General features: G+C 39.8%; 1 protein-coding gene across 2 annotated transcripts in view; it reads right to left on the bottom strand.

Annotated features, from left to right (window-relative positions):
• Window positions 1-12,578: 12,578 nt before the first annotated feature.
• LOC131953257 (uncharacterized) overlaps window positions 12,579-15,088 on the bottom strand; it is a 39,962-nt gene continuing 37,452 nt past the window's right edge. For both annotated transcript variants that reach the window (XM_059316366.1, XM_059316365.1), the window contains exons 8-9: window positions 14,593-14,864; window positions 12,579-13,426 (exon numbers count right to left, since the gene is read on the bottom strand). In XM_059316366.1, coding sequence (XP_059172349.1) covers window positions 13,172-13,426; window positions 14,593-14,864 — 527 coding nt within the window. In that variant the 3' untranslated portion in view covers window positions 12,579-13,171. The remainder of the gene's footprint in view (window positions 13,427-14,592; window positions 14,865-15,088) is intronic.

Consider the following 15,088-nt stretch of genomic DNA (forward strand, 5'->3'; position numbering starts at 1 on the left):
TATTTGTAAACTGAAAGATCTACTGACGCATACATTGAGGCGTGAATTATATTTTATTAAACTTTGCTTGGTTATTTTCGCTCGATATCTTGCTGGTGCACAAATACACAAACAGATAGACAGATACCATCTCTTCCTCTCTCACTCGGCCTCTCTCTCACTCTCTCTCTCTCTCTCTATTTGCATTTTTATTTTCTGTGTCAGTCATTTTCTATGTCATAAATGTAAAAGCGAACTACGATCAGGCGTAAAGTAGTGTTGGTACATCCATTAGAAGGCAAAGAGTTGTGGTAGAGCATATGACTGCTACCTCTGACTGTTTACACCTACAGTCCGTGGGACGTCCACCCAGTTGTAATGGTGGTCCTACCTGAGTTGACGTCCAAGTTGTAACGGTAGGCCTACCTGAGTTGACGTCCAAGTTGTAATGGTAGGCCTACCTGAGTTGACGTCTCAGCTGTAATGGTAGGCCTACCTGAGTTGACGTCCCAGCTGTAATAGTATTCCTACCTAAGTTGACGTCCCTCCAGCTGTAATGGTGGTCCTACCTGAGTTGACGTCTAAGCTTTAGTAATGGTCCTACCTGAGTTGACGTCCCATAGTATTCCTACCTAAGTTGAGGTCCCAGCTGTAATGTGTTGAACTACCTGAGTTGACGTCCCCCCAGCAGTAATGGTAGGCCTACCTGAGTTGACGTCCCCCACAGCTGTAATGGTAGGCCTACCTGAGTTGACGTCCCCCACAGCTGTAATGGTAGGCCTACCTGAGTTGACGTCCCCCACAGCTGTAATGGTAGGCCTACCTGAGTTGACGTCCCCCACAGCTGTAATGGTAGGCCTACCTGAGTTGACGTCACAGCTGTAATAGTATTCATACCTGAGTTGACGTCTAAGCTGTAATGGTAGGCCTACCTGAGTTGACGTCCTAGCTGTAATGGTAGGCCTACCTGAGTTGACGTCCCCCACAGCTGTAATGGTAGGCCTACCTGAGTTGACGTCCCCCACAGCTGTAATGGTAGGCCTACCTGAGTTGACGTCCCCCATCTGTAATGGTAGGCCTACCTGAGTTGACGTCACAGCTGTAATAGTATTCATACCTGAGTTGACGTCTAAGCTGTAATGGTAGGCCTACCTGAGTTGACGTCCTAGCTGTAATGGTAGGCCTACCTGAGTTGACGTCCACCCAGCTGTAATGGTAGGCCTACCTGAGTTGACGTCCCAGATGTAATGGTAGGCCTACCTGAGTTGACGTCCCAGTTGTAATGGTATTCCTACCTGAGTTGACGTCCCAACTGTAATGGTAGGCCTACCTGAGTTGACGTCCACCCAGCTTTAATGGTAGGCCTACCTGAGTTGACGTCCCAGATATAATGGTAGGCCTACCTGAGTTGACGTCCCAACTGTAATGGTAGGTCTACCTGAGTTGACGTCCCAGATATAATGGTAGGCCTACCTGAGTTGACGTCCCAGATATAATGGTAGGCCTACCTGAGTTGACGTCCCAGATATAATGGTAGGCCTACCTGAGTTGACGTCCCAACTGTAATGGTAGGCCTACCTGAGTTGACGTCCCCCCAGCTGTAATGGTAGGCCTACCTGAGTTGACGTCCCAACTGTAATGGTAGGCCTACCTGAGTTGACGTCCCAGATATAATGGTAGGCCTACCTGAGTTGACGTCCCAGATATAATGGTAGGCCTACCTATCTCCTGTTGAAGAACTAATTACGGCTCGACATTTTGCTGACGACTGTGACACACTATGTTTAAGTCCCAGAGTTTTACATAGGTCTTTACTTCTTCGGAAAAGTCTTTAAGGTTATTTCTAACTTTTATTAACACGGTCAGATCGTAAAAAAACAACCATTTTTTTCTTTCACATATAAAAAAAATGACACATGCTGTACAACTATTAGTGCTGAGCTCTATATCACAAACGAGGCTACGTTAGATTTCGAATTGTGGAATGTTATTAATTGTTAATACAGTTTCGAACTTGGGAAATAAGGAATGATAAAAACAAAAGTCATACAAACAAGCTCTCTTAATTTAATTTGTGAAACGTATGAATCTAATTATTTTTATTGGCTTAATTAGCTGACCTGCAACGTCATAAGAATGGCCCGTCTCGGAATATTTTCCCACTGATTTCTTTGAACTTCCGCCCAAGGGACGATAACTCATGTAGATAAGGACATAAATTGCGTGACTTATCTCCCCTTCGACTCCTGTGTCGCGACATTACGGACCTGCCTCGGCCATCTTTAGCTGACCAGACGGTGTTAGGCAGACCATGCGTGTCTATGGTGACTGATTTAATGAGCTTCATTAGCATATCATTAATAACAATTGCATTTATATCTTTGCCGAAATTATTTTCCTTGCTTTGGGGCTGCAGTTTGACTTTCAGACCAGTAATCAAAATGATTCTCAACACCAAATGTATATATACTCTGGCTTTTTGTTTTAAATATTTAAAAATAATAAAACGAGTATCTATTTTCTTTATAAATAAACTAAACGTTGAATGATTGTCTTTTTATAATTTAGAATTAAATAAATAATGGATTAGTAAATCAACGATGTAAATTGTTTAGATATTGCAGTTAAGAAATAGTTATGTATGACAGGGACATTTAATAAAAACTATCTATCTATATAATTCTCTTCTGGGAGCCGCTAGAAAACAAGCTGCAAACGCGCCTATAAAACAAGCTGTAAACGCGCTCCGTACCTCCCCACCCCTACATGGTTTTAGTGAGCTGTGTTCACTCTAAATGTTTACAAGCAGAGCCAACGATATTAAACGTAGGGGGGGGGGGGTGTAGGGGGGAAGGAAGGGGGGGGGGGGGTATGGTCCTTAACGAGCTACTTATAGTGTTTTAAAGAAATATTTTCAGTGTCAGCGTTGGTACTGTCGAATTCACAAATTATGAATTACTGAAAATTAGAAACAAATAAATAGCGGCGTATGTTATGCCGCGGGCCGGCTCGTATGATCTATATTCTACTTTTTCATTCACACTCGCCGCCTTCTATATTATAAAATGTTCCTTGACTCAGGGGAAGGAACTCATGAAATAAGGTCGATTGTATTTTCGTATACTCACTTCCCCTTTTTAATACATTAACAATACTCAAAACTCTAATAATTTTCATTTTATATAATTTTTTATTAAAGGAAGTTATATATTTGACGAATAGGGGTGTTAGGCAGTTAGGGGTGGGGTTGGAAGTAACAGAATTACTTGCGCACAAGGCAGAATATTCAACGTCGTTTTCTTTTTTGGAAAACCGAAACAAGGGAGAGAAAATAACAATAACACTTTCTATTAAAAATATTTTTGAAATTATCATGGTTATCCCCCTTTAACCATAAAGTTTTTAGCAGGCATATCCATTCATAACATCATTATTTCTTTAGCTACACTCATACAACACCTGGGTATAACATTTATTTCACATGATATTCACTTCATGTGAAGTACCGTAGACCGAGGCTAAAAGCTGGCTATTGATCCCTGTAGTTTAAGGTGTTTTGAAAAACTCTAGCTACTTTATAATTATTTAACTCTGAGATTCAAATAGAAACGAAATTGTTATGTGCCGAAAAATGCTTCATCTTCATTATTAATTTTAATTTTTTACGCGATTCACTCCAACACAATCAATAAAGTATAACGTATCTACATGGGATGCATCATATTAACTCATTTCAACGTGAAGGGTTTGCTTCCGAATCCTTTATAAATCCAAGAACTACTGGCAGCAGTTATTTGATTTTCTAGTTATCTCTCCTGGGTGGGTTGCTGTCCCTAACAACAAGCCTCATCTGCGATTTCAGATATTTAAGAATACAAACACAGTGTACCTGGCGTGGTGGGGGTGGGGTAAGACTTGGAGGATGACATAGACCACCATTGATATAATCCAGACTTTTATAAACACGTGACTTAACACAATTACTCAGCCTCACCATCACCGACACCATCAGCAACGCAAACCTTTTGGATACAACAGTACAGCTTTCCGCTGCTGAAGCAATTAGGAAAAGAAGATGGGGTTGGATAGGACACCTTGCACAGACCGCCAGCCAACATCACCAGACAGGCACTGGGGTGGGACGTAAACAGGGCAAAAAAAAATTTGACGATTGGACATGGAAGCTGAAGCTACAAAGATGGGCTACAACTGGAGTCAGTCTGAGAAGATGGACTGTAGAGATATTTGGCTGGCGGCCCATACCCCCGTCGGACAGAGGACTATGGAGATATTTGGTTGGCGGCCCATACCCCAGTAGGACAGAGGACTCTGGAGTTATTTGGTTGGCGGCCAATACCCCAGTAGGACAGAGGACTGGAGATCTTTGGTTGGTGACCCATACCCCAGCAGGACAGAGGACTCTGGAGATCTTTGGTTGGTGACCCATACCCCAGCAAGACAGAGGACTCTGGAGATCTTTGGTTGGCGGCCCATACCCCAGCAGGATAGAGGATTCTGGAGATCTTTGGTTGGTGGCCCATACCCCAGGACAGAGGACTCTGGAGATCTTTGGTTGGTGGCCCATACCCCAGCAGGACAGAGGACTCTGGAGATCTTTGGTTGGCGGCCCATACCCCAGCAGGACAGAGGACTCTGGAGATCTTTGGTTAGCGGCCCATACCCCAGCAGGACAGAGAACTCTGGAGATCTTTGGTTGGCGGCCCATACCCCAGCAGGACAGAGGACTGGAGATCTTTGGTTGGCGGCCCATACCACAGCAGGACAGAGGACTCTGGAGATCTTTGGTTGGCGGCCCATACCCCAGCAGGACAGAGGACTTTGGAGATCTTTGGTTGGCGGCCCATACCCCAGCAGGACAGAGGACTCTGGAGATCTTTGGTTGGCGCCCCATACCCCAGCTGGGGGGGGGGAAGGGCAGTGATGATTATGATGATGTTATCTAACGTGCGTGTGTAGATGGACACAGGTTTGTCAAACAACACAAAAAAAGGAGAAGGTCAGATTCCATCGCATGTCGTTCATGTATCGTTTCTATAAAACAATATTTCAAACTTTTTATTTCACAAATGTTAAAATGGTTGCTACAAATCCTCTTTATAGGTTTATGTAATAATTCTTCAGTCGTTTTTAATGATTATTGTTGTTTCAAACTTAATAATGCCCACTAGTGCCCTGATTTTTTTTTTAAAATTCCACTTTTATCCTAAACCAACTAAATTTATCCCTTACCAAAACTTGTAATAAAAACTTAGAATGCACTGAAAAGATTATTTAAAAAAAAACACTTTCTGATCAAAGTATTGGTGGCTCGTGAAATCTCTGGCACCTTTAGTGACCCCTCGCTTATACTAAAGATAGACAGCTCCATGTTCTGCTAACTTTATTTAGCGTATGAAATAGTAAATTATTATACTAATGTATATTCTGTAATATATAAGGTTATTGGGTAAATGCCGCAAGTCATCAACAAAATTTAAAATTACAATTTAAATAGTATTAACGAATTTGCTTTACTATTTACAATTGTATTCAATTTATATAAAAATACAGTTTAATTTTTTAATATGAATAACCAAAAGTATATAATTTTTCAATAATCTTACTGTAAGACATTTAGAAATCTTGCATGTTTTTCTTTCTTGTATTTAACATGTATGAATAAGTACTTCGCATGTATGTTCCATAATAAACTAAGGGAAATAACCAAAAACAAAATCAATGATATTTCCAAAAAATAATTAGAGCTTTAAAAATAAACAAATATTAACAACGTTTATGTTCATATTAATAAAAGATTTTTTTTTATTTTTAACATTTACTGAGAAATATATTTAATTATTCAAGTTATGGGATATTTAATTTAAAATATAAGTATAATTTTAGAACATAGAGCTTAGTTATGTAAAATTATCATTTTGAATAGATTTGGAATGTTTTTGATTAGATGCGATCTCACTACAGGTTTCAAAACTCAAATTGATTTTAAAAGAAAAGTACTGTATAGATAAAGATGTTTGAAAGGGAAAAATGTTTGCTTTGATGTGTCTCGTTGTAATAACATAACTTTTCCGATTGCTTAAAATTTGTATCATTGTAATTCTCTGAAATCACAAATTTATTTCAGCTCTACTTTAAAACCCAAATTCCATCCCGTCCCTCCCCCCCGCCCCCCCGCGTCCCCACTCACCCACCACGCCGAGGGGAAAAAAATCCCTTGAATCATTATTTAATTACACATTTGCATTTTCATGTTGGTATTTTTTTTTTTTAATTTTATATTTAGACGTTTTGTATTAGATCTATGTATAAGTAAACCATCTTAAATGAATGAAAGTAGGCTACAAGTAAGAAAGAAATATTACTATTGTAAATCTGTATCAGTCCGCACAAGCCGGTGATGAAAACTGTAATACTAAAGCGAACACACACAACTGACGCTGTAAATTACATGTCTGAGGCAAAAAAAAAAACAAAAAAAAAACGAAAAGTAAATTTTATTGTAAAATAGTATAAGGGTCATCCATTTATGACGTTCTCGATGGAGGGGATGGGGCAGTGACCGCTGTAATTTTCTAAAACAATTCATCGTATTTCAAGCTTTTTTTTTTAAACATTTCAAACAATTGTAACTAAATCATAGTAGGCCTACATTATTATTTTGTGTCAAAACCTAAGATGATGTAGATCTAGTCATTTTTTCAAGTATAAAGCTCAAAACAACCACGTTACAATTAGATATTTAAACATCAGCGCGTGTATAATGTGCTCGCTTAGTGAGGCGTGTAGGGCTAACGGTCAGCGCGACCACAAAAAAGGGGGAGAGGCGGTTTGTTATGGTAACACGTTTAACGTTAAGTTGAGTAATATAATGACGTCACGTTTATTAGCCGAATTTACACGAACCCATATAGTCGTTGATAGATAGACAGCCACAAATGACAGTAAAAAGTTCTGTCTACAGAATCTTCAATTTAAAAAAAAAAAGATGCATGTCTGCAATCTTTGACTCTTTATAACAAATAGTGGGTAAAAAAGCCTTTAAAATAGAGAGGCAGGGTGCACAGCGTCTATGCGCGATCACTCATCACTCTTTCAATAAAGAACAGTCTTAGATAGTCTTAAAACACACACAGAAAGTTTACACGCCGTAGACTTAAGGACGTCTTGGAAAAGTTTAACTCTCAATTATTATTCAGGCTTAGTAATAGATGTTACTGAAAATATCAGATCCCTATATTACATTATTAGCTAACGTACACATTGCATGTAAATGAATTAGTAATTTTGCAGCATGTATTGAGAGGTCTACTCAATTTTTGTGGACGTCCACAATGGGGGGAGGGGGGTGGGGTTCGTCGAAAGTGGACGCGTGTGGACGGGGGGAGGGGGGATCTAAAATCCCATATTTTTGTGGACGTCATAAATGGATGACCCCTAAACCCTACCTACCCAGGAAGAAGAAAAAGACATCAGTACTGAAATATGAGATATCTAACAATCCTGAAAGCAGTGGACAACCAAATACATGGACATACAAACGTGATAATCAAAAATATGATGAAAATACTAGACAATCTAATACATGAACATACAAACTTGACAACCAAATACATAAACATACAAAATTGACAATCAAATACACGAACATACTAACCTGATAACCAAATACATGAACATACAAACTTGACAACCAAATACATAAACATACAAAATTGATAATCAAATACACGAACATTCAAACGTGACGACCATACACATGTACATACAAACTTGACAATCTAATACATGATCATACAAACTTGACAATTATCCCACGAATTTTCAAAATTAGCTACTAAATATAAAATATACAACTTAACAGCGAAACATGTAAACACAAAAATATGGACGACAAATGCAAATCCAAAAATCACGATGCCCATGTTGTAGACTTATTGATGTCTATATCCCAGTAGGTCGACGGGTAAGCCACCAGTTGTTACTTGTGTTGGTATTAGAGATTAAACATAGCTTACAACTAGACCCTTGGGTTGTTCAAAGTCGTAAGCTACCAAGTGGTGAAACATCGGGAATACCCGGAAAATAAAAATAAAAATTAAACTAAGGGAGACGACTGCCATGTGTTGTTCTAAAACAAGAGAGTTCTGGGAGGAGTTGTCCGGCACGGAGTGCCAATATTTGTCCTTTGATTTTTTTATTCCATTTTGACTTTTTTTGTTGTCTGAACAAGTTTTCTCGTACAAAACAGTCTTCTCGATTACTTTTTTTTGTCTTTTTTTGGAGTTGTCGTGTATGTACGTGTGTGTGTTTGTTTATGTGTTTCTGATTCTAACGCCGTCCTAGTGTTTTCCTGACTGTGTTGCATGTTTATCCTCTGTTATTCTCCCTTTCCTCTCTCCCTCTCTCTCGGTTAATTTCTCTCCCCTCCTCCCTCCTCTTTCCCTCTCTTCCTCCCCCCTCTCGACTCCATCAATGGAAGAGCTCGTTTGGTCGATGCTCGAATCTGGACATGTTCACTTAGATGTAAGGCAAGCAACGACCGGAAATTGCGCTATTGGGTTCCCGGCTCTCCGCGCGTCAATGCACGTGGTTCCGGTTGGATATTGAGTTTTGATTTCCGGCGGCCGCCATTTTCTCCCCTCTCTCGTCACGTTTCGAAGAGCCTCGGACTGACTGAAAAGAAACTAACCAATCAATGCCCCGGGTGTCAACGCTGGGTGCGGACCCCCGCAGCCGGGCGGGAAATCTAAATGATATATGTTTTCCTTCCATCCCTGAGCCGGGCGGCCGTGTTTGCTCCCAACCGGTCTTTGTCCGGCCGGTTGGAGAAGTGGGCGAGCTTCCGGTTGCCTCTCCTCTGCTTCCCAGGACCGAGGATGCTCCGAGAGGCTAATTCGGTGATGGAGGGGGTTCCAGTGTTGAAAGGCAACATGGCGGTGTAGGAGAAGGGGGTTTGGCACCAATAAACAGACTGGTTCCTGTAGCAGTACAAAATTAGATGATGTCTTGGGTTTTTTTTTTTTTTCTTCTTATGTTTTCAAGAGATCAATAGATCTTTTTTGGAGTTATTAATTGGTTAGTCTCACTGTTGGTTTATTTCTGATTCTGATGTTGGTCAGTCTCTCTGCTACACATCTCTGCTTCTGATGGCCACTCTCACAAATGTGTCATTTCTGTTTGTTTCAATGTGGCACATTTCTGCTCGTGCTGTTGGTTAGTTTGACACACTTCTGCTTGTAATGTTGGTCAGTCTGACCAGGGGCGTAGCGAGGGGGGGGGGGGGCGGGGGTGCGAACCGCACCGGGTGACACCATTTAGGGGGGTGACACCAAGGCAAAAAATAGCAAAATATATAGAGAAAAACTTGAGGGGGGTGCAAATCGAAAGTTTGAGGAGGGGAGGTGCCAATCAAAAACTTGAGGGGGGGGGGGTGTAAATCGAAAGTTTGAGGGGGGGGTGCAAATCGAAAACATGAAAGTTTGTCCCCGGGAAGGATCGCAACGCCTCTGGGGGGGGGTGTGACTCCATTAAGTGCCGCACCGGGTGACACCCGACCTCGCTACGCCACTGAGTCTGACACTTCTGCTTGTGATGTTGGTCTGTCTGACACACTTCTGCTTGTGATGATGGTAAATCTGACACACTTCTGCTTTTAATATTGGTCAGTCAGACACACTTCTGCTTGTGATGTTCGTCAGTGTGATACACTTCTGCTTGTGATGTTCGTCAGTGTGATACACTTCTGCTTGTGATGTTGGTCACTTTGAAACACTATATCGTTTTATTTTTAAATCTTATGCTTTTTATCTCGTAATTAATTAACGTGTGTCTAAAACCTTATGTAACTTTTTTTTAAATTTATTTCCATTTTAACAGATATTTCTTACTTCTTGTATATTAGACTAATACTTCAAGACCACCCCATCCATTATCCCTTACTCTTATCCCCTTCAAATGCTTTTTATTCCTTTATTCTATTTCAATCTCGTTACTGTCTAAAGGTAATCCCATTCATTATTGTTTTATCCTATTTACTTGCTTATTGTCTTTCTCCTAAACTCATTAAACAAGGTATCATTCTCTTAAATTCATTAAGCTCATTATTTTTCTCTTGAGGTTGTTAAGCGTATTATCGTTCTCTCAGACCAACTAAGTGCATAATCTTAAACTCATTGAGCTGTCTTTCTCCGAATCTCATTACGATAATTATCTTTCTTTTCAAAACATTGCATTATAATTTCTTTGTTCCCTCTCTTAATCATTTTCTAATATAGAACTTTCATATTATAAATATCATTTACATATTGTATTAATCATTTTCTGATACAGAAATTACATATTCTAAATATCAATTACATATTATATTTATATTAACTACATATTAACGGTATCAGCAGATGACTGCAAAAATTAAGGCATGTATTATACACATTGGGCATAGTGCTGACCACACCATCCCTTCACATGCCGATGTCAATGAATCAGATGAACTCTACTTCATCTGCTCCATGTGTCTTGGGCACGAACGGGATTAAGAAGAAGAAGAAGAATATACACGTTGATTCTCACCAATGTACTGATGCACACTAAAATGTAAAGACGCGCAAATGGGTAGAAGCTGTATAAGATGGGGATGAAAATTAAAATTTGTTTAACGCATAAAATTATTAAATTTTATTTTAATTCTCTATTTACAATCCAAAATACGAAAAAAATAAAAGGTAACAATAATTTAAATAAACGGTTTATGGTTTTTCGTGAAATATTTTTGTTTGCAGTGGTATGGGTTCTGATACCGTCTTGTGGCTGCTATTGTTAGAAGTAGTTTTATGGTACTGATAATATTTTGTGGTTGTGGGGGTGGTGATGTTTTTGGCGGTTGACCCTGAAAATGTTCAGAGTATTACAAGAATATAACAATAATTTAAATAAACGGTGTAATGTTTTTCGTTAAATATTTTAACAAGAAAAAGTGTACTGATGATGCGTGTGATGTCATTCTATCACCACTAGTTAAAACAAAAATAGAACAGTAATGTAGGCCAGTGCTGCTTCTTTAAATGTCCTGTTGCTGTGTTCAGTTCATACTTAGTTTAAAGACTGACCTTGGTTCAATAGCTACTAATGGAACTCAGGAATAGGTCGTTAACCAGTCGGATTTAATCCAGTATTTGACCTAGTTCAGCTGTATACTCTACGCAGTCCATATGACGCAGTCCGTACAGTACACTATTCAGATAACTTTAGCCTGGCCATCATAGGCCAATCCTTCATTGATCACAAAAGTTATTTCGTTGAGTGATTTTATTTTATTTTTCTAATCAGATTGACGAATTATGATAACAATGGTAGAGTTATACTGTTATAATATTGACATAAGCCTTAAAGTTGACTTTGGGATTGGTTAATTTCTCCCAATGGGTTAGTAGTAAGCGATCTTTCTTGTTTTACTCTCTAAACCGCGTCTAAAGATAACTGCTTGCAGTTATTATGAGGATCATACAACGTATTTCACAAGGGTACAGTGGTTGTTGCTTTACCGTTATCATCGGTTCAGCTTCATAAGAGATGGTTGAACTCTCAGCAGTCACGTGCTATCCGTATATGTCACGTGACGAGGAAGTGTGGGTGAGTTATTTGGTGACGTATTTTCCGGAACAATCTAGTCCGTCTCCATTGCGCCGATAATCAACACGGGAATTGACGTGGGGGGGGGGGGGGGGATCTTATTCTCAACACATTTCAACCATACCCGTTTATTTGTGTATGAATATATATATATATATATATATATATATATATATATATATATATATATATATATATATATATATATATATATATATATATATATATATATATATATGTGTGTGTGTGTGTGGGGGGGGGGTGTGTGGGTGTGGGTGTGTGTGTGTGTGTGTGTGTGTGTGTGTGTGTGGGTGGGTGGGTGGGTGTGTGGGTGGGTGTGTGTGTGTGTGTTTCCATTAATGACCAGCTAAAACATATTTATGATACATAATTTTTTTGAAAAATAACCTTTAATTATTGAATTCCTTATCGAGTGTTTGCTATATTGGGCATATTTTTTTTTATTTACTATCATTTTTATTTATTTTTGCCTACACTCAGTTTTTATATCGAATACCACGACACTGATAGGCATGTCTAAGTGAATCAAGTTTTGACAATAGGACGACTACTGCAACCCAATTTCTTGATGGGATTCGTAAATCTGGCTTCCTCAGAAAAATGACCTTAAAAAAGTCAGCAGCATCGAGACACATGCAAGAACCTACTTCGAAAACGACTGGATAAAATTCGTATCTGTTGTGATATGGAGAATCAGCGTACTGTTTCAAGAGTAACTTGATAAATGAATTGGGATTCGGACAATGGACTCGATCAAAAATGTCATCTTAACAATATATTAACAATCATGAAGACGACTCACAAAACAAACGTTTCACCCCTTTCCACCCCTTCCCCCCCCCCCCCCCACCCCAATTCCGTGGTTAGCTATACATTACAAAATATCACGTCAATGTTGATACAGATCTGTGTTTACAATAACATCGGCACAGTCTTCGAGTAAACATGTAGAGTTTGTTTATTTATTTGTTTATTTGTTGGTTTTACAATTTTGTAAAACCAGTGAAAATAATACATCAATATTCTATGGGCGTTTGTTGATTATTATTATTATTAAAAATCAAAATTATCATTGACATTGTTATTATCATCACAATACTTTCAATGACAATGATTTCATTTTTTTTTTCAACAGTCCTTTCTGTTTATCAGCAGTGCAAGTATGTTTGCAGTCTCTAGTTAATCATTTTAAAACGCTGGCTAAAATCTAGGTTAATGGGTACCCTGTGGGCGTCGTGACTAAATATATGGGTAACCTATAGATGCCATGTCTAGGTTTATGGGTACCCTATGGGCGTGGTGTCTAAAAATACGGGTACCCTATAGGTGCCATGTCTAGGTGTATGGGTACCCTATCATCGCCATAACTAGGTGTGTGGTGTCCTATGAACGTCAGGCCTTGTTATAGAAGAATCATATGTACGTCATTGGTGATTGGGTACCATACTGATGTCGCTTCTATGTGTAGGGGTACCCAATAGACGTCACGTGTAGGAGTTAGGGTACCCTGCGGACGTCACGTCTAGGTATACGGGTACCCTATGGACGTGAGATGCGCTGAATGGTGAGAGCTCATCATGTGACTGCCAATACCTGTCAAAAACCCGTTGCCGTGGCTTGACCAGTAGCAACCCGGGGGAGGGAAGAGCCCGGATGCGGAAGGTGACGCCATTGGGTGGGGCGCCGGCCGGAAGTACTTGTGCGGGCCGTAGCTCTGGAAACCGAACACGTCCTGGTGGAACTTGAAGGTGGAGTCGGCACTGGCAGAGTGGAGCAACTGTGATCAGGGGAGACAAGTTCAAATATTACATATAAAAAACATCTTTGTGTTGAAAGAATAGCGAGAACTGATTTCATTTGTCAACATTGATTTTTAGTTCACTACCATAAAATTAAACGATAAGCACATTACTTTTTTTTTTTAAATTAAAGTTATTGTTTAACTACTGCGAACAGCTATAATAAGGACATTTAAATTACGATTTCTTTTCGCCGTTTCTATTTTTACACATAGGTAAAAAAAAAAAAACTATCATAAAGAAAATTGTATTTTTAGATTGTGTTTTCGTTTCTATGACAATTATATTCTCCTTTTTTCTTCATTGTTATGCTGGACGTAATTTCCTCCAACATAATCAAGTATGTTAACGACATATGGACCATTGACTCGGTTTTCAGACTGCTTTTTCTCTGGATTTGCAACAGGGTAGCAGTTGTTTAGATTTAGGAGTTGTCTCTCCTAGAGAGGCTCGATCTCGAGACTTCTCGCCTTAGCAGCCAGGAGCTTAACCGACCCGACCACGACGACCCCTTCTGTGACCTCGATTTTAAAGATTTTGTGTAAAAGAATAAACTAGCAACAATCTACGTCTGACTCGGGTAAATAAAGGGGCCGTGTGTAATAAAGATCTACGCTATATCATACTTTTTTCTCATCTAGAACAGGGGTCTCCAAACTTTTCAGTCCCAGGGCCGCATTAACTATCAAATTTCAGTTCGGGGGCCAGTTTCTTCCAGGCATGTCTTTGATTTTTCTGAGCAAATTTCCTTATCATCACTAACAAACGATTTTTCCTTGGACAAAAAGATCTCCGCGGGCCGGATGAGAGGACTTCGCGGGCCGCATCCGGCCTGCGGGCCGTAGTTTGGAGACCCCTGATCTAGAACATTCTTCATAAGAGCTTGTTTACGATTTTAGATTTTTCACTTTGTAGAAAAGGTTTTAAGAACTTGTTTTTAAGACAGATGCAATAAATCTGGTTAATTCATTTAACTTCTGCCTATGCCGTAAATTGCGTGTCAGTACTAGGTTCGACCGATAACACTTCTATCAAATAGAGTCAGGTGCGTGTCAGGTCAAATTAACTAAGACACAGACACCAAACTCAAGATAGCGAGCTATTCCCGAGTTAATAATTTCAAGTTGTGACACCACCAACTCACCTGATCCAGCCCGGCGAAGTCGAACTTGTAGGCGTATCTCTTGCCGTGGACCTTGGTCATGATGTTCTTGTCGTAGTAGTACCTGAGCGCCCGGCTCAGCTTGTCGTAGTTCATGTTGGGCTTAGATTTTCTCTCCCCCCACCTCCTGGCCACCTCGTCAGGGTCCACCAGCTTGAACTCGCCGTTGGTGCCCTCCCACGTGATGCAGGCGGCGTTGGCCGAGTCGGAGAGAAGCTCCAGAAGGAACTGCCAGAGTTGGATCTGCCCAGAGCCTGCAAGAAATAAGGAAACATTACATAGCTGAGTGGCATAAGTTTTGGATCACTTTGTCTAGAGCCTGCAAGAGATAAGGAAACATTAAACAGATCTGTGGCGTAAGTTTTAGATCACTCTGTCTAGAGCCTGCAAGAGATAAGGAAACATTAAACAGATCTGTGGCGTAAGTTTTAGATCACTCTGTCTAGAGCCTGCAAGAGACAAAAGAACATTACATAGG

The sequence above is a fragment of the Physella acuta genome, unplaced genomic scaffold, assembly GCF_028476545.2.
Source record: "Physella acuta isolate Inbredline_101_S28 unplaced genomic scaffold, ASM2847654v3 ptg000914l, whole genome shotgun sequence".
Classification (NCBI taxonomy): Eukaryota; Metazoa; Mollusca; class Gastropoda; family Physidae; genus Physella; species Physella acuta.